The sequence below is a fragment of the Lactuca serriola genome, chromosome 4 (genome assembly GCF_051521515.1).
Source record: "Lactuca serriola cultivar US96UC23 chromosome 4, Lser_US96UC23_V15, whole genome shotgun sequence".
In the NCBI taxonomy this organism is placed as follows: Eukaryota; Viridiplantae; Streptophyta; class Magnoliopsida; order Asterales; family Asteraceae; genus Lactuca; species Lactuca serriola.
Window position 1 is genome coordinate 127,090,359 of NC_136411.1, and position 20,486 is coordinate 127,110,844.

The 20,486-nt window shown below is 36.8% G+C and overlaps 2 protein-coding genes across 2 annotated transcripts; one reads left to right on the forward strand and one right to left on the reverse strand.

The window, feature by feature from the left end:
• Positions 1-10,498: 10,498 nt before the first annotated feature.
• Positions 10,499-13,877, forward strand: LOC145102516 (U3 small nucleolar ribonucleoprotein). The gene is made up of 13 exons (XM_079039924.1): positions 10,499-11,348; positions 11,598-11,644; positions 11,746-11,920; positions 12,017-12,130; positions 12,217-12,354; positions 12,439-12,507; positions 12,594-12,635; positions 12,730-12,798; positions 12,876-12,947; positions 13,033-13,086; positions 13,168-13,309; positions 13,392-13,454; positions 13,546-13,877. The coding sequence occupies exons 1-13, from the start codon at positions 10,683-10,685 to the stop codon at positions 13,557-13,559; spliced, it is 1,665 nt and encodes a 554-aa protein (XP_078896050.1). The 5' UTR covers positions 10,499-10,682; the 3' UTR covers positions 13,560-13,877.
• Positions 13,878-15,964: 2,087 nt separating this feature from the next.
• Positions 15,965-17,199, reverse strand: GRXC1 (Thioredoxin superfamily protein). Its single transcript, XM_079039925.1, has 4 exons — positions 17,031-17,199; positions 16,513-16,601; positions 16,330-16,428; positions 15,965-16,242 (listed from the first exon to the last, which is right to left on the reverse strand). Exons 1-4 carry the CDS (start codon positions 17,132-17,134, stop codon positions 16,148-16,150), a joined length of 387 nt encoding a protein of 128 aa, XP_078896051.1. The 5' UTR covers positions 17,135-17,199; the 3' UTR covers positions 15,965-16,147.
• Positions 17,200-20,486: the final 3,287 nt, after the last annotated feature.

The window sequence follows — 20,486 nt, forward strand, 5'->3', positions numbered from 1 at the left end:
ACGTCAAAAACGGAGTTCGTATGCGAAAGTTATGAATTTCTGAAGTTCGGGGCGCGAAACCCCAAAACTGTCAGAGACCACGACGTGAAAACAGTGTTCACGATGTGAACCGACTTCTGACGCCTTCTGGAGCCTGACAGAGTAAGTGGACGATGACGCATGCAATGACGTTCAAGCCCACGATGTGAAAACACTGTTCACAACGTGAAAATCGAAAAATCAGCCCTATAAATATAATCGAAGGGCAGTCGAGTTTTGGTTGCTAATTCCTTCACTCTCACTCCCGATACCCTCTCTAGCTGTCTTGAAGTACTCCCGAAGCCCCAACATCATCCCGAGACCGGAAGCGAGTCCCGAAGCCCCGAAGATCCCGAGAAGAAAAGTGTTTCCGAGCCGAAGCTCTGCTTGCGAGAAGCCCAGTGTGAGAAGGTATCCCGGTTTCACCGAAGAAATACTACTCTTAGAGCCGTAGTGCTGCCCGATCATCTTCTGATCAAGTGAGTGTATAGTCCCTTTCATATACACGATTTTAATACAAGTATTGATGAATGTATTAGATATATATATATAATATGAGTGAGTGTATAGTCCCTTTCATATACACGATTTTAATACAAGTATTGATGAATGTATTAGATATATATAATATGAGTGAGTGTATAGTCCCTTTAATATAAACGATTTTAATACAAGTATTGATGAATGTATTAGATATATATAATATGAGTGAGTGTATAGTCCCTTTCATATACACGATTTTAATACAAGTATTGATGAATGTATTAGATATATATAATATGAGTGAGTGTGTAGTTACTTTCTTCTAACACATAGATATAAAGTATTTGCTATGAAATACGTGTTATGTGTTTATACATTGTTTGCTTACTTGAGATGGATGTTGAATGAATGTTTTATATACAGGTTTTAAATTGTATATGTATTTTATATCTACGAATATGTTGAGTAAAACATGGGTAGATAAGTGATGTGGTATGAAAGATGTTGTAGATAATCCTGGCAGATGCGCCTAATGTAGAGTGTCGTAATCCTAGCAGATGCGCTTAATAGTAAATGTCATAATCTTAGCAGATGCGCTTAATAGTGAATGTCATAATCCTATCAGATGCGCTTAATAGTGAATGTCATAATCCTAGTAGATGCACTTAATAGTAAATGTCATAATCTTAGCAGATGCGCTTAATAGTGAATGTCATAATCCTAGCATATGCAGTTAATAATGAATGTCATAATCCTAGCAGATGCGCTTAATAGTAAATGTCATAATCCTGGCAGATGCGCCTAAATGATAATATTTGTAGATGCGCCTAATAGATATCATTGGCAGCCGCGCCTTAAGTAACAATGGAATTTGTGTCTATTCCTTAAAGTCAATCTTTAGGAATGAATGAATGAAGGATAGTTGATTCTTAGGGTAAAACCTTAAGAAATAAAGAAGATAATGGGGATGGGTAATTGGGTTGATTGTTTGATGATTAAATATAATAATTATATTATTGTGGGTTGAAAACCCTATATGCTCACCAGGCTCCCAAGTCTGACCCACTCAGTTTTCTTTGTATTACAGGTAATGGCACAAGAGTATAAGTCGGATGACTTGACGAGAGATTTTGGATTATAAACCAGTAGTTATAAATAACTGTTGTAAGGTCTGTATTGTACTGTTTATGCTTTTGGTCTGTATCGGAACATGACATCCCGAGATTTTGTTATTTAATGAAAATACATTTCTTCAAGAAAAGTTTTGATAGATTCTTATCATATTTTGTTTTGGGAACAAATTCCACAATTGTTTTCTTTAAAAAGATTACTCTGATTTTAAAACGAAGCATAAACAAATCGGTCTTTTCTGGTCGTGAAATTGGGGATGTCACACATCTCTCTTGGCACTCAGAAACGAGGTTAACTTTAAGATTATATACATTGGGGGACTGTGAGTTCTTTTTGTATTCAATAGCATAGTAGAGAGGGATGGATTCCTTCATAACAAAAACTGGCAGGAATTTATGAAGTGGGTAAAAGTGGGGGATAAAGCGAAACTAGACTTCGAAAGGGTTGATTGGCTACGGATTGTGGGATTGCCTCCAAAGTTCTGGGAGAAAGAAACTTCACGTGCATCCTGAAGGTGTTCGGAATTAACATTTCCCCTTTTGATGACATATTTAACAGAGTTGATATGTCTTGTATTAAAGTTGGGATTCTAACAACTATTAGGAGGAGAATCAGTGAAGAGATCATAATTTTAGCAGATGGTAGAGGTGTAAGAATTGGAAAAACTGAATTTGATGAAGACTAATTCCCATTTAAATTTGATCCACCAAAAAAATTCTCTGAATCAGCTGATGAAGATGATAACGAGGTTGATGTTGATGCAGTTTCAAACACATTGATAGTAAGTAGGACAAAAATGAAGATGTAATGGAGAAGGGGAGATCGATCCAAGGGATGTGAAAGAGAACAACAGCCCCGAAGACCATCCGGCGACCGTCATTGGTAGCGAGCAAGGTGCACAAGTGATTGGAAGTTCAACAGCCGAAGTTCAAGTGCCGCATGGGAGAAAACAAGGTGTAGTTAATGTGTCTGGGGTGTTCGATGTTGTAATTCCCAATGGAATTGCTAATGTGGAATTCACCCAACTGGAACCTAATGGGGAGGCAAATGAAAGAAATACGTTTGAGCCCAGTGGATTGATTAATACTTTTATCTCTCTCAGAAGCTTTGGGTCGTTTACATCCAATAACTTTCGTGGGCATAACTCTTTTTAATTTCAGTCAGATCCTACATTCGAGTCCAGCAGACCCCTTGGTAAAAGACTCAAAATCGATCAACTAGAGGCAAAATTTACCATTAATCATAAAAATCTAAATAATCCTACATTCGAGTCCAGTACACTCCTTGGGGTTCGACATTGAGGTTGATAACCCTATCCTCAAAGAAGTAATGGGCGGTGAAGGTGATCAAATCGTTAGTCAATGAATTGGTTAACTCTCAACATCAGAGGTATAAGAGAAGAGCAAAAAGTCACATGGGGTAGTAAATTAAAGTGACAAAATAGATTATCTTTCATGGGGCTTCAAGAAACACAATTGGCGAATGTTGAATCAATTGACGTGGCTGGTTGTTGGGATTCACTAGAGTTTTCCATGGTCTGCGGTTGAGGCTACTGGTAGATTCGGAGGTATACTAAGTATTTGGGATAACAGTGTCTTCTATTAGGCTTTGTGTTGGGTCTTTCTATTGGGATTTGGTGATAGGGCTATTAATGGGCCATCCAAAATCAATCATATGGACTAGAATAAATTAATGGGTTCTAGGGTAAGGCCCATGTAAGGGGTTTGGCCCAATTTGGAAAATTGGGCTATAGATGGGCCATAATTAGGCGTTTATGATTATGAGATATTGGGGCATTAGAAATGCCAAATGTTTGGATTGGACTAAATATTTGGGCCTTAGAATAAGACCATGTTAAGGTTTGGGCCGAATTTGGAAAATTGGGCCATATGTTGGGCTTTGACGCATAGTTGACTTTTGGGACTTTGGATTGGGCCTTGGGCTTGAATCAAGCTAAGATAGGGGTAAAGCAATCTTTTACCCCAAGCATGGACTTATGGATAAGTGTTGGGACCTAATTATTAATTCAATATTATTTTGATGTTGACAGATTTGGGAATCTGTCAGCCAGCAGCCACAACTTTATCTGCGGGACTTTTAACAGTGTGAGGTGAGTCTCCTCATTGTTTGTATGGGTCTAAGGCACCAATGCCGACCCATTTAGTTTATGTATGATAGGAAGACCCGAGGGTTAGCCCTAGGCATTATGCATGAAAGACCAGGAGGCGGTTCCCGGCACACAATATGTTATTATGTATGGTAGGAAGACCCGGGGGTTAGCCCTAGGCAATATGTATGAAAGACCAGGAGGTGGCTCTTGGCACACTATATGCCGATTAGCTAAGTAGAGTAGTATGTATGCTAGTTGTCTTTGTGATGATTACATGGAAGACCAGGAGGTAGCTCTTGGCACTTGTTTGTGAAACCGAGGGGTGGCCCCCGACTTGGCAAGAAAGACTACATGGCGGTCCGTGGCATAATGGCAAGACTATTTTTGGCACATATCATCTTTACTGACTATGATATATGTATGGCTCATGGCTATGTATGACAATATGCGGGTTATGTGCTTATATGCTAGGCAGTATCCGGCCGTAAGGACCAAAGGGTAGGTCGGGCACCCTAGAGTTGCCTGACAGTATGTTTGTTATATGGTATGTGGTATGATGGGGGAACTCACTAAGCTTCGTGCTTACGGTTTTTAGTTTTGGTTTCAGGTACCTCGTTTTCAAAGGAAAGAAGTCGGCGATCGCAGCGCATCACACCATGTTTTTCCGCACATGAGATCTTTGGGATTACACTCTGATATTATTTTATGATAACATGTTTGACTATTGCACTTTGGTTTTGACATGAGATGTTATTATGAATGTTTTTACACTTATGGTTTTATAATAACTTATTTAAAAATGAAAATTGTGGCCTTGAGTTTTGGGATGTTACAATTTGTAACACATGTTCCAGGTATTAATCAATTTATCTAATTTTTTAGGGTTTTGTGCATGGACTCGACGATTTGGGTGCTCCAACTCGTCGAGTAGAGACTATTATAAGGACGCGGGACTTAGATGCTACTCGACGAGTTGGAAGGCCCGAATCGTCGAATAGGCGTTGTAGAAAGAAACCCTAATCTTCAGGGGTTACCACCCTATCTAAAGGGCTTATGGCTCATTTGCAGCCTCCCACACCGTCCTTGCAACCCAGAAAGAAACCCTAGCTATGTAGTTGAGCTTCCTAGAGAGTGTGTGAGCCTTATAGAGTGAAACTTGTGCCTTTATGAAGGATTTTGGAGCTTGAAGAGGAAGGAGCGGGGAAAGGAACAATAGATCCAACATTTACTTTGTATTAGCCATCATCCTGAGGTATAAAGTCGTGACCTTGATCTTTATTTCCTTAAATCCCTTTTCTTGGAAGTAAATGGCCATTTTTGGTGCAAGTTGGAGTCAAACTCAGATATGGACTTATCACAAGGATATGGTCCCAGATCTGGACCTCTCTAGGTCCCCAATGACATAAAGTTGCTCACTTTATCTAGCTTAGCCCCTTTCCATGCACTAAAACCTTGAAGGAAGTTTAGTTTTGATGATATAGCCTTGGAAGGCCTTGCATGCACGTAAAATTGGCAACTTTACGTGGTATCTGCACTAGGGGAGGTTGGATCTAAAGTTTGGGACCTTAGATCTCACTGAAAAGGGTTGGACATGAAAGGGACTGAAGGAACTCGTCGAGTTCCTTAGTTGACTCGACGAGTCGGGGTGGGGTTTGCCCGTTTTTGAGTTTCAGATTGAGTGCAGTGAAGGATTAGGGTTTGGTCTGATGGACTTTAGGCTTTCTGGACATTTGATGAACTCGACGAGTCACAAAGGTGACTCGACGAGTTGGCTCAGTATTCAGTGAAATGAACTCAGGAGGAACTCGACGAGTTGCTGGATGCACTCGGCGAGTTGAGGTTAACATGGACTGTTGACCTTGACTTTGAACAGGGTAGACTAGGGTTGACTTTGAGGATATTTATTGGGATTATGACAAGTTAATCACATGTTGATTATAGGCAGTTGAGGAGTAGTGTATGGGAAATATATGATCTTAGCTTGTCAGTTCAGCATTGAGAGGTGAGTCTTCTCACCATACAATGGGTCGAAGGCACCAAGGCTGGCCCATTTATGATATGTGATACTCTAGTTGAAGTTTTATTATGAGGCATGATAGTTAGTTATATTCTAGGATTGTATGCTAGTCGTATGCTTGTATGGAAGACCATGGGAGAGCCCATGACACCTGGATGTAAGACTATGTGGAGAGCCCATGGTTTTCCTACTAAAGACCATGTGGAGAGCCCATGGCTTTCCTACTAAAGACCATGTGGAGAGCCCATGACAACATGATGTGAGACCATATGGGGAGCCCATGGATTTCCTATCAAGGACCATGAGAGAGCCCATGGCACTTAGGTGTAAGACCATGTGGGGAGCCCATGGCATCCTGGGGTAAGACCCTGGGGACGAGCCTACGACATCCCTATATGTTATATGTAACGACCATAAAATTCGAGCCAAATTAAAACATTTTAATTCATTCAAAACCATTAAGTTCATACATTTGTTTTCAAAATAGTTTAAACATCAGAGCATTTCCCAGAACTATATCACATAAATCATGAAACATGAGGAGTGGTACGATCACACCTTTGCCTTGCCACGGTCTCCTAAAAGCACCTGAAACAATACACTGAAACTGTAAGCCCGAAATCTTAGTGAGTTACCCCCAAAATACCAACCACAATACCATACACATAACATATCATATCATAAACAGAACAACCATGCATATCGAGTCTACAGTGTGACTGGTCCGCCTGCACCAAGCATTCAGTCCACCCGGTCCACTCTCTCTCCGAGTCTACATTATGACTGGTCCGCCCGCACTGGGCCTTCAGTCCACCTGGTCCACTCTCTGAGTCTACAGTGTGACTGGTCCGCCCGCACCATGCCTTCAGTCTGTCTGGTCCACTCTCCGAGCCTCGGCACGTCTGGTCCGCCCTCTTGGGGCCTTCAGCCTATTCGGACCGCTCGTCGGGCCTTCGATCTAACCGGTTCGCCCTTGGTATGTTGGCCTACAACACAAAGCAGGACCCGCCTTAACCCAACCCCAGTCCAACAACCATGTACACATAAACGTATAATCATATAGCAATTCACAACTAATCAACCGATCTAGCAGATCACATAACATAGCAACATTCTAACCAGGATACCGACCTAACCGGTCACTAACATAGCATCATCCTATATACCAGGATATTGACCTTAACCGGGTTTCTAATGTAGCATCGTCCTATATATCAGGATACCGACCTTAACTAGGTCTCTAACATATACCATCCTAACTACTAGGATGCAGACATAACAAAGCAATAACATAACAAACAACTACCCGGATTCCCATCCGATAAAGGGCCGACTTTGGTGCCTTAGACCCTGTCGATATAGTGAGGATAACTCACCTCGCAACTGCTGACTAAAAAATAAGATCACGCTGCTCCAATCTCCGACACAAACTCCACCACTGATCAATACCAAATGACTGAAATCAATAAATACCAATAATTACCAAAATATCCCTGGAAGTCAACTGGTCAACTCTTGGTCAAAGTCAAAGTCCTCAGTGAAAGTCAACCCTCCTGACTGACTCTACTCGCCGAGTCAACCCGCTGACTCGTCGAGTCCCTATACAAGGAAACTCCCAATCCACGACTCAACTCGCCGAGTCGCCCCAAGACTCGCCGAGTCCAACAAGCTCTGAGTCACTTCCTGCTCAACTCACCAATTCACAGCTTAACCAAAAAGGTTAGGACTTCACAACCAGACTCGCCGAGTCCAAGAACAAACTCGCCGAGTCCAGGGCAATCTTCAACAGACTCGCCGAGTTGTTCTTCCAACTCGCCGAGTCCATGCACAAATTCTTACAACTCGTCGAGTGCACCCATGTGACTCGCCGAGTCCAGACGTGACATCTTCATCCAGATGATTTCAGTCCATTCCAATGCTTCCAATACTTAGATCTGGACTCCTAGGGCCAGATTCACACGTAAAGTTTCCAACTTTACGTGCATGCAAGGCTCCACAAGCTCCAACAAGCTAAAAATGAAGGTTTAAGGCAAGGACACTCTCAATCACGCCCCAAGGTTATCACTTTCTGATCACATGGCTTCAAACCAACCTAGATCTGAAGTTGCAACCTCATATCTAGTCTCTATACCCGAAAAAGATCCCAACCATGCTAAAGAACCCCAAATCACACACCATGGAAGAAATAACAAGGAAATAGCTTAAGGTAAGGTCCTCTTACCTTAGAGATGAGTCTAAATTGATGTAGACTTCATATCCACAAGCTCTCTTGAGGCTATCCTCAACTTCCTCCAACTTTCTCTTCACCAATTCCTTCTTCAAAGCTTGAATCTTCTCAACAATGGAGTCACATACGAGATGAGGGTTTCTGGATCTTCAAATGGGTAGCAAAGAGGCTAAGGGTGGCTATAATGTGCTTTATATATGGCACAATCCCCGGATTAGGGTTTTCTCCTTTCAGCCCCAACTCGCCGAGTTGGTCACTTAACACTTTGACCAGAACCGCGACTCGACTCGCCGAGTCTATCCATCGACTCGCCGAGTCGAACTTCCTTATTTACATTAAGAACCCTGAACTTGCACCTCTGAACTCAGGGTGTTACATTATATGCATGGCTTATGTGGTATATGTGGTTTTTATAGCTGATATGATAGTTGTTTATGTGGATTATGTGTGTGGTATGCTCTGGGGAACTCACTAAGCAATAGCTTACAATTTGTTGATTTGTTTAAGGTACATCTGAGCCTAAGGGCAAGGGCAAGACTTGATGGCGCGACGTGCACTCTCAGGCATTTGCTTTAGATGGGACACTTTGATGTTTTGAATCAAATGTTAATGTTATGAATTTTGAAAGAGTGGTTACTGTTACTTCACACTTTATGGAAATGTTTGGTTAATTAAATATAAAAAAATTACTTTGAAAATTTGGGTCGTTACGATTTTATAGTAAACGTGCGTGCGTGTTTGTGTGTGTGTGTGTATGTATATATATATATATATATATATATATATATGTATATATATATATATATGTATATATACAGACACACACACACACACAAGCCTTTTACCCATGCGAAACGATGGGTTTGAATAGTTTTTCGGTATTATTTCTATTCGGTAACATGTATGATTGGACACCCAACTTTGACACGAATGTAATGAAAAGGTAAACTCCTAACAACGAAATCTAATTTGCTTTGGAAGAGGGTAACTTATAACTTGGAAATTAACCCATTTTGATATATTATTTTGGGTTTAAAACAAAACTATAACGTTGTGTGGGTTGAAAAAAAAGTTGTATGATAATAAATTTTGTGTTTTTAAGTTGAAGACGCACATTTTTTATTAGTGATCAAAATTTCTTTTGAATTTTGAATAAGTTATTATTTTATGGTATTAATTCTTATATAAAAATTATTTAGAGTATACATTTAAAAGGATAGTTTAATTGTCGATAATTACTTCTCAAATGATGTTTTTTTTTTATCAAAAACATGTGTATATATATTTTTTTATAAAAACATGTTTGTATACATTTGTTTATAAAAAAGTGTTTGAATATATTTTTATAAAATACATGTTTATAAAAAATATATAAATATTTGTTTATACAAATGCGTTTATTATAAAATAGGTGTTTATAAAGAATATATAAATATGTTTTTAGAAAAGAAATGTATACAGACACTTATTTGGATGCATATAAATATGTTTTTATAAAATGTATTTATAATAAAATAGATGTTTGCATATATTTTTTCTTGTAAAATACGTTTTTGTATATACATATTTTTCTTATAAAAATTGGTTTGTATATATTTATGTGCTTAATAAATACCTATTTTTATAAATAGGTATTTCCTATATAGAAAGGTTTTTATATAGAAAATATAAGACTTTTCATGTGCAAATATGTTTTTTTTTTTGTATAAATATGATTTTATAAAGAAAAAATATATTCAATTCTTTTTTGAGAAAAAATGTTTTAAAAAAAATTAAAATTAGGAGGTATTCGTAACAAAATTCTGAAATTTTGGCCAAAATGGTAAATTTTCGACCAAATTTGTAATGTTTTGCCCTAAGACTTTTTGAATTTTATATTTTCACCGCAAAACATTTATATATTGGCAATTGTAGTCCCCAGTCTTTTTAAGTAGTACTTTTCAAATTTCCATAACCGGAGGCAACAAAGTTACTAGTTTATGAGTGTTTTTGGCACAAAATGTTTGAGAGAGTTTAACTTCTAATGTTTGACAAAACATTCATTTTTAAACAAAAAGTCTCATTTGACACTATAAGATTTTAAAGTTTAGTTAAACAAAACGTTCTAAATCTAAAAACTATCTCACGTAGTTTTTAACAAAACACTACCAGCTACCCGTTATATGCTACATTCAGCTTCCTGCTACCCGCTACTAGCTAATTTTGTCAAACCAAATGGTTAGTCTAGAAATGGGAAAATGACTTGTAAGGGTAACGAAATATCAATATTATACAAAAAATATCATTAAACTATTTTTTTTGTATACATATCACCAAACAACTATAACGTTTGTACACATATGACCATTAAACTTTACATTTATTCAAAAAATACAATTACGTTACCGGTAATAGTAGATCACCCGCCACATGACTGCTGCTGACTGACGTGGATTTTACAATTTTTTATAATATTAAACTATTTTTTTGTGCAAAGAAACTAAGGCCCGTTACGACTAACGCGTTACTGTAAACGATTCGAGCCTTTGAGGCGTCCAATTCCTACCCTTCTACACCCTGTGTGAATAATCAGTAATACAGGAACATTGGTCTTCTTCCATTTGACAAAAACTTCAGCCGACCTCCACCGGTCGCCTAAACCCTAAACCCTAAAACCCATTCTGATTTTGTTGAATTAAACAACCAAGCGGTTAATAATGGCGGCGATACCCTCCGCCGGAGCAGAAGCACTCCACCGCCTCAAACTAACGGAGCCACCAATGTACCTGACTCCGTCTTCGGAACTTGCTTCCGCCGCTCGTATTGCTTCGGAGCACCTATTCGCTTCGCTCAAACCCTACACTCCTAAATCACCTTTCGACCGCCTCCTTGTAGACGACAAGTTTGATGCCGAGCAGATTTGGCAGCAAATTGACCTCCAATCCCAGCCGTTAATCTCTGCAATCCGCCGTCAAGTTAACAAGTTTGAGAAGGATCCGCAAGAGCTTAAGAATATTTTCAAGAGTGGTGAAACTGAGCCAGAGAAAAAGAGGGAGTTGGTTTTAGAGGGAGAGAAAGAAGAAGACGAAGATGATGAAGACAACGAAGAAGACAGTGACGACGAGGATGAGGATGAGATGGAAGAAGATGAAGATGAAGACGAAGACAAAAACGGAGTGAGTGAAAACAAAGAGGGAGGTGCAGGTGGAGTTGAAGATAAGTTTTTGAATATAGAGGAGATGAAGGAGTTTATGGAAGATGATGAAGCTAGAGAGTATGGTCTTAATAAAAAGAAACAAGTGGTGAAGAAATTGGCTAGAAAGCATGTACAAGAAGATGAGGAAGATGAAGAAGAAGATGACGATGAAGACGAAGATGACGAGGTAAGCACATTTGTAGGAAGAATGATAGACATTAGAAATCGATTCACTTTCTAACTTCCAAATTTTAAACTAGTTAATCTAATCTTTTGACTTGAGTTGGGACTACTTCCTTACATAAATCTTTTATACCTTCTGGTATATTACACAGTTGGAGCTCGTTTATTACCTATTTATATCTAAAGTTATGGAATTGACGTGGTATTTGATTAAAGTATCTGTTTATCTAATCACCCTACTTGGCTATTGTAGCTTGGAGTTCTTGGAGAAGAAGACATGTCAGATGCTGAAGATGCTAGGTGATCTTTCACTATTAACTCGTGTCTTGTGATGTTATATCAATATGATCCGAGCCATTCATTTGCAGATCCTGAAAATATGATTTTTTTTTCTTTGGCAGATACGAGGATTTCTTCACATCCAAAAAGCCACGCGACCAATACAAGAAACCTAAACAAAACAAGGAGGTGGAGAATGTAGACATGGGTGATGGAGAAGAAAATGAGGGTTCAGATGCAGGTGATGAAGATGAAGATGAAGATGAAGAAGATGATGAAATGGGGATTGATGATGAGGTAATATCTACAATCTACATGTTCATAAGATGTGTTGTTTTTGTTGTCAAGACTATTGAGTATTGAGTAATGTATTTTTCTTCTCAACTCTTTTAGATGAAGACAGACAATCTTTCTACTCATGAGAAGCAGCTCTTAGAACAGCGTGTCAGAATAGAAGAAGTTGAAAGAGAAAACCTGGAAGCAAAGTCATGGACAATGCAAGGAGAGGTACAAAATCTTATTCATCTGAAGCTTTTATGACTTGTAGTAGTTCTCATAATAACTCACTTGCTTATTTAAATACATGGTGACAGGTAAATGCAACTAAAAGACCTAAAAATAGTGCTTTGGAAGTTGATTTAGACTGGGAACGCAATGCAAAACCACCACCAGTAATCACAGAGGAAGTTTCACAGTCCATTGAAGAAATAATCTTGAAAAGAATATCTGAGGTAAAAGACATAGTAAAAACTGAATGTAAGTATATGCATGTTTTATCTTTCTGATAAGCAACGTATGTGTTGTACCTTTTTCAGGGACACTTTGATGATGTTCAAAAGGCTGCTACTTTACCTTCTAAAGCACCAAGGGAAATGAAGGAATTGGTAAAACATCACTCAACAATCGTTGGTTTTATGTTTATGTTGTGTTTCTTGGTGAATAAATGTTTTTTTTATTGTTATATTTGCAGGATGAGAATCAGAGTAAGAAGGGTCTTGGTGAAATATATGCGGTTAGTAGTATATTCTTCTTGGTTTATTTGGTTCAAAGATAACTTTTTTTTTTTTTTTTTTTTTTTTAAATTTTGCTTATTATCTTTTTTGCAGGATGAGTATGCTCAAAAGACTGGCCTTGTTTCACAAGCCTTGACATTCTCAGATGAGCAAAAGAAGGAGGTAACTTTTATTTTTATTTTTATTTTTAGACAATGTTTTATTTTATAAATATACCATAAGTTTGTCATTTTATACAGGCAAGTGTTCTTTTCAAGAAACTATGCTTGAAGCTGGATGCTTTATCGCATTTCCACTTCACTCCAAAACCAGTATGTCTTTATTTCAAAATTTCAACCAACATTTTTTAAACTCCCTTTAAATTTTTATCAAACTAATTAAAAATAACATCAACAGGTGATTGAAGACATGTCTATTCAAACAAATGTACCTGCCCTAGCAATGGAAGAGGTATAATATAACATTTTCACTTTTCTTCTACATTTAAATTTATTTATATAATATATTGGATTTTTTTTTTTATGTGTATAGATTGCACCTTTGGCGGTTTCGGATGCAGCTATGCTGGCACCTGAGGAGGTGTTTTCTGGGAAAGGAGATATTAAAGAAGAAGCTGAACTAACACAGGCTGATAGAAAGAGAAGAAGGGCTACCAAGAAAAGAAAATTCAAAGGTATAGAAAAAACCATTTATCTGAATTTTATATTTTTTTATGTGTTGGGGTTCATTGTCTGATTGGAATGATGATGTGGCAGCTGAGAATGCAAAGAGAGTGATAGCAAAGAAGCCACAAGAAAGCACAGAGACAGCTGGCACTGGTGATGATTATTTTTGTGTTATAAAATCTTTGGTGACTGACTCTATGTAAATTGTAGTTGTTTTAATTTTGTTTTTTTAATGCTGCAACAGGCAAGGAAGAATGATATGAGTTTTTGCAGAAATTTTCTCTTGAAGAACAGATGGAAGGTGATTGTGAAGAGCTGTAGACTCTAGCCATGACTTCTGGTTTGATCCTTGTTCCATCTGGAAAGTTTTGTTCTAAATATTATAAAGGTGAAGAAGATGAGTAATAGGGTACTGTTTTGGTATAAAGAATCTCAGTTTGTTTACTTATATTTGGTTTAGATATAAGTTTATATCCGTTACAGTTTACCTGTATGTTAAATTTTAGCAATTGGTTTGATTACCCAATGCACATCTTGTAAACATAATGAATTATTACGTTTTAGTTTCTTAGACAATATAGCATTGTTCATGTTATTAACAATTATCGTTGATTTACTATACAATATGGTATCAATGAAATTCTCACATAAATTTAACAGAGAACCCAACTGAATAAGAGCTTGATCCTTGCGTTCAATTTAGATTCCACGCATTGTAATTGTAAATCAAGAATAATTCAATTGAAATTGTCCATAGCACATCAACAGTCGTTTGAACCACAATATCCCATAGCACTTCATCAACACTTTTTCCAAAATATCCCTCTCTGCATCTGTCTGTCGTTTTCTTTGGTGGTTTCGCCTCTCCTTCCACATAACACTATTGAACCATAAGAGGCTTCATCTTTACCTTCCAGAATCTGAAGTAATTCGATCTATTCAACTTCTTCAAATCAAACTTCCTCTCTTCAGTCAACAAATCTAGCTACTTGAATAATCATTGATTGCTCTGCTACCATTTGTTGAGCAAACAATCAAAGAAAGGTAATAAAAACAACACATAATTAATGTGGTTTGATCGATGTAACTTATGTCCATTAACATGCAAACTTTTCTATTACTCAAATGTTTCAAAAGTGATACATTGGAAACGAATATTTATAACCATTAAAACCCTAACAACTATTGTTATTGTTAGAGGGTTGGGAGCACATACAAGCAAATCCTAAATAACTAAATAGGTACATACCATAGGAGGGTTCCACCTCTCGCACCCCTGGTGGGATAAGTGTTTGTTCTGTACGATTTTGAGTCTAACAACCATCATCCTACTCTATATACTTATCCATTCAAAATCACAATTCAAGTTTCTTTACTTCATTTTGAGTCAGGTTATCAATTCGCATCACCAAGTTCTAAGTCACATTTTAGAATCATTCAATTTCAAACACTCGCATTTGGACTTCTTAATTCCTTATATAATTTAACTCGCATTTGGACTTCTTAATTCCTTATATAATTTACCTATGATGTATTATATTTATATTTTCATTATTTTTGTTGGTTCGGTTCGGTTTTATATGAAAACCATAATAAAAACTTACGTATTTCTGTTAATAAAAACTAGAAACCACACCACCATTATTATTAATGGTTTGGTTATAATGTTTATTTTGATCTTGCTTTGTTTTTCTCTTTTTTCCGGTTAATTAGAACATCTCCAATGGTAAACTTTGTTAGACTCAAAATAATTGTTACATCATCATTCTACTAACTTTAACCTCTAATTAAATAACTTCTCTAACGCGGTTAATCTTTTTTTTTTAAATAAATTTAACTAATTTATCACTTTCTATCTAAAATTTTCAATAAGAGATTTGACATCTTTCTTATAACTGTCGGAACACACTAGGATATAAATATGTTGAACTTAAAAGTTTTGTGTGATGTATCAGATATACATTATAGCATTTCTCCCTTATCTAAAGGAAGACAGTCGCCTTTTGTTTCTCACAATCACATATTTAATAAAGTCGATCATATTGCGATATTCGGATCCTATACACAGATACTTTTAAAGTCGATCATATTGCGATATTCGGATCCTATACACAGATACTTTTAAAGTCGATCATATTGCGATATTCGGATCCTATACACAGATACTTTGTCACTAATTTTTTTGGAAACATCGGAAACATATAAACAAATTGCTCGTGAGGATCTAGAGAAAAAAAAAAGTTACACATAGTTAAAGCTAAAGGAGGATTGCACAACACCTATCCCGATGCAGTTTTTCTTCTTATTACTAATCCAAAAAAAAGACACAGACACGATATCATAAAAAATGTCTTCTTTCCGCATCAAAACACATCTTTTTCAAAGCATCTAAAAAAAAGTTTATACATTTATTTACATAAAATAGTAATACTATTGTATGGTCGTTGAAAATAAATGAATAAAAAATATATAAAAAAATGTCGTATGCAATTATCGTATCAATTATTTTCTCAAATGTCAAAACAATAAAAAGTATATCACACTAAAAAAGTTGATCACTTCATCATCAGAAATAATCAACCAAAACGCATTCAAACATTCCTACAACAAATGAGTATTAGATTCTATTTATTCAATTCTAAAACACACATCAAACATACATCTATCTGCAAATATATGTTGTTAACTTAAAATGTTATTATGGGATCCTTACATAAGTAATAAGTAGTTATATTTATACATCACATTAAACAAAACACACATCCACAATTGGAATAGACACATATTTGTTATCCTATCATTTATTTAATTATCGACACCAACCTTCAAGATTCATATATATCATATCATATGCTGGAGAGCTGAGCAGAGTTGTTAGCAATGGCACCTGCTTCTGTCAGCATCGGCACCAGCTTCCCAGCTCTATGCTTCTCCATAACAGCTGCATTAATACAAGCAAAACCAGATCAACACCAATCAAACACACCAAAAATCAACATGAAAAAAGTTGAAGAAATTAAACACTCACCATCTGAACCACCGATGTGCTGCCCACCGATGAACACATTTGGTACAGTTGTCTGTTTGGTCCATTCTGCTAGAGCTGATTGAATTTCACTGCCATCACCTTCCAAAATCATCAAAGTCAACTTCTTGAACTGTTCTTGGTTAGGAAGAAAATGATGGGAGAGAGTTTAAAGTTGAAACTTACTTTCTTCATCCAATTCCAGAAGCTTGTAAGATACATTAAGCTCTTTGAACAGCTGTTTCACCCTCTTACAGTATCCACAGTAAGTTTTGCTGCCAAAAATCACCAAATTTCATCAAATTCCACTTTGCTACCACTAATTTTTCATTTACATCCACAGTAATCACCTAAGTAATGAAAGTGATAACGTGAATTCGACATATAATGGAGTTATGGTGTGTTTTGATCATAATTAAAGATATGGATATGGTTTTACATCTATATATTTCACGATTTGTTCTAAATGCAGCAAGAGAAGATGCAAGTAGATCTAAAAGGTAAATGACTATAAGATCGACGAGTCAAAGATGCTAAAATAATAATTCGACAGGAAAAGGATGATGAGGTTCGATTGTAAATGAATTTCTTAGTAACTAGAATAAGAAATTATTACGACGAAGATCAAAAGGCACAAAATACTTGAAAATGGGTCAGAAACACAATTTCCAAGTATCGGAAGGAAGAAATTAACGAAGGAAAACCTGAAGACGACGACGGGATTTGAGGAGACGACTTCTTTAACTTTGGAAAGAGCCATTTCGATTTCTTCTCCGGATTTGTGTCCTCCGCTCCAAATGGTTCCCATTTTAAGCCCTAATTCTTGCTTGTTTTTCAAGCCACCAGAGATAGCAGGTGTAAGAGGCCGGCTTTTGCTTAGTGTATTCACACCATACCCACGTGGCAATCGACATAAGATATTGCCGATTCTGACACGACGTCGTGCAGCAATCAAGCAAATTACCACTTTCGTCCTCGATTTATACGTGTAGGCTGATGTCAGGGTTTAATCGTCGATTTTTTCAAAATATTTGTAAAATAATAATTAAATTGTGGCTAAATATATAACATGCCCCATATAAAAATCAGAATGCATGCATGCCAGATTACTTATGACGTGCATTTCTGTCAAGTCGTCGTTACAAATCTTTTTATATGTTACTTGATGTTCTTTTGAAAAAGAGTAAATTACAATTTTGTTTTCATATAGTCAACTCTACGTTTTTTAATTAACATCCTTGTAGTTTATTTCCGCTTGGTAATGACATCAACTAAAATACCCTTATTAGTTTTATTTTTGTTTTTTCTATTTTAAATCATTTAAGTTTTCTAATAATATTTCCCATAATCATGAACTTCTCTCACCACCCTTATGGTATTGCCTTCCCCACCTCAGTACCTCACCTCCTCCCAAACAAACATAAATTTAAATATATTCAGATTAGGTATCTTAAGAAATAGGGATAAATTCAAATATATTCAGATTAGGTGTCTTTAAGAAATAGAGACGAACATTGGACGAAATTAGTATAGGCTCAAGAATCCCGAATATCGAAATAGGTGAGAAAGTTATACAAAATATCAAACCAAACTAACATTATTGATACCAGTACTGGAAATAGTACTAGCATCGGTACTGATACAACATCGGTATGAGATCGGAATGTGGTACCAATTGCTAATCCTTAGCTGGAAAAATAAAAAGTTTGTTTGGAAACATGAACTTTTAGCTTTTCGAAACTTTTAGTTTTTAGTTTTCAACTAATTTTATATATTTAAAAGTTGATAACTATTTTTGTCAAATACTTCTACGTAAATAAATACTATAACTACAAACTACCAATTATTTTTTGTCAAGTGCACCCATAACATGTAAATCATCAAGCAACTTCTAAACTTGTGGATGTATCTACTATCTACTACACATTTGACCTACTTGTACACTCAACAACCTATAATCCTACTAAATCAGCTTCCCTCAGAAAATCATTCACTACTTGATCATCAAGATTTTGGTGGGTAATTTTGCCTTTGCTTGATCATTAAAACATTGATCACGGCGTAACCTGATATCATAAGATGGTAGATTCTTTATTGGAATCAGAAGTAGAAGTGCTAGTTTTGAGGTATTGACGATTGATCTGACCGAGAAGGGGATTAGTGTAGTTATCGTGGAATGGGAGTCAAGGTTATGATTATCTCTCATTTCAATGGATAATGATTCTATGAGAGATAATTGTAATTATAATTTTGAAACTTCTGTTTGATTCGCTAGTGTATAGAGTTTGGATAAGACATTAATGGTTGGTCGATAATTATAGGTTTATCATCAAACCATCAAACAAAACTTTCGAAAGAGTATTTATAAATCTTATGAAAGTGGTCATCCAAGTAAAATATTGTTCAAGATATGCAATATAATTGCACCATATTCATTTGCAACCCCCACAGACTACAACCTCTCAACTTTCAACCAATTAATAACAACCACACAAATGTTTTTAATGCATATCTTATAATTAATAACTAAATGAATTTTCATATTTCTAAAATTAATGTCATTTACGACTTTTTATTCCCATCTGTTGTGATATGTCGTCAGGACTTAACTCCGTCTGTAGGTGTCTTGATGGGGCTAAGCCTGAGAATCACAACACAGAAGGAAAGATTGTTAAACGTCGTCCGGAGAAGACTCTCGGAACGAAGCACCAGCGGTCTAGTCAATAACTAGATGAGAGAATCTGAGTTCTATCGAAAAAAGTAGAGAGAAAGGCGATCCTTTCTCTTGGAGGATAAGGGTTATACTTATACCTACTGTAACGACCAGTTCTTGGTATGTATTAAATTCAAAATTTATTCACTTTTATATAGGAAATCGATGAGTTGGAGGCCCTAAAATCATCGAGTAGGAATGGAATTTGGACACAGGATTTAAAGTCTACTCGACGAGTTGAGGGACTCAACTCGACGAATAGGGGTGCCATAATGAAACCCTAATTTCCAGGGTTTAGCACCCTATTTAAATACCTTAACCTCCAAAGGATGGCCTCATTTACAACCTCCATCATCCCAAACCCTAGCCACGAAACCCTAGTTCACTTTTGAGTGTCTTGAGCCATTTTGTGCATTCATTGTGAATTTGAAGAAGAGGATTCTTGAAGAGGGAGCAAGGCCGTGAAAGAGAAGAGTAGATCCAGAAGTTAAGCTCCATTTCTGGTTCATTTGAGGTATAAAGCTCCTATCTTGTCTATTCAATGTTTAGATCTAGTTTTAGAGTGATTTCTCCATGTTTTGATCCAAGAATGTTAGTCTTTGGGACTTGGACGACCAATGTGGGATTTAGGGGACTGCATGGCATAAAGGATGCAACTTTATGGCCATGAAGGTCCCATGCAACTTATGGACCATCCTTTTTGGCCTTTTGAGCCAAGTAGTCCATGCATGCAAGTAAAGATAAGAACTTTACGTGATATAACAGCCATAGGGGACCATATATATGGTTTGGAAGCATTGAACTAGATTGGAAGTGACTAAATGGATTTAGACTAAGAGAACTCGACGAGTTGTTCATCCAACTCGGCGAGTTGGATCGTGGTCCCCCGACCTTTTCTATTTACTGAGCAAACTTGTCGAGTCTAGGAGATGACTCAACGAGTTGGCCATGGTTTTTGGGTTTTGAAGACTGAAGAACTCAACGAGTTATGTTGAAAAGTCCTGACTCTGTTATAGGGAGGAACTCAACGAGTTGGATCGCGATTTCAAGGTTTTATGACTCATGGAACTCGACAAGTTGATGGACCAACTTGGCGAGTTAAGTCAAATAGGATGTTAACTTTGACCAGAATGTTGACTTCGACTAGGATGTTGACTTTAAACAAAGTTGACCCTTAAGGGGTCATGAGTACGGAAGGATAATTAAAGGAAATGTTTATTTGTAGGAGTCTGAGAGGGGTTGATTTCAGAGCAGGAGTCTTTGCATCTATTCCCAGTTATCGAGGTGAGTTACCTTCCAGTAGAAGTGGGTCGAAGGCACCAATGTTGGCCCATTAGTATTTGATTATAGTTGAGATGATTGTCTTTGTGATAATTGTTTGGTATGCCACTATCTGTTACGCTTTATGTGCTAGTATGTTATGATATTATGTGATAGTGGTAGAAGG

What these genes read in the sequence shown, in the direction of transcription:
- LOC145102516 (XM_079039924.1), top strand. Translation starts at nt 10,683, where the DNA reads ATGGCGGCGATACCCTCCGCCGGAGCAGAAGCACTCCACCGCCTCAAA. An exon ending in AAATGGGGATTGATGATGAG is followed by an intron (nt 11,921 to 12,016) that starts GTAATATCTACA and finishes CAACTCTTTTAG; the next exon opens with ATGAAGACAGACAATCTTTC. An exon ending in TCTTGAAAAGAATATCTGAG is followed by an intron (nt 12,355 to 12,438) that starts GTAAAAGACATA and finishes TACCTTTTTCAG; the next exon opens with GGACACTTTGATGATGTTCA.
- GRXC1 (XM_079039925.1), bottom strand. Translation starts at nt 17,134, where the DNA reads ATGGGAACCATTTGGAGCGGAGGACACAAATCCGGAGAAGAAATCGAA. An exon ending in AATCCCGTCGTCGTCTTCAG is followed by an intron (nt 16,602 to 17,030) that starts GTTTTCCTTCGT and finishes GATTTTTGGCAG; the next exon opens with CAAAACTTACTGTGGATACT. An exon ending in TCTGGAATTGGATGAAGAAA is followed by an intron (nt 16,429 to 16,512) that starts GTAAGTTTCAAC and finishes TGATTTTGGAAG; the next exon opens with GTGATGGCAGTGAAATTCAA.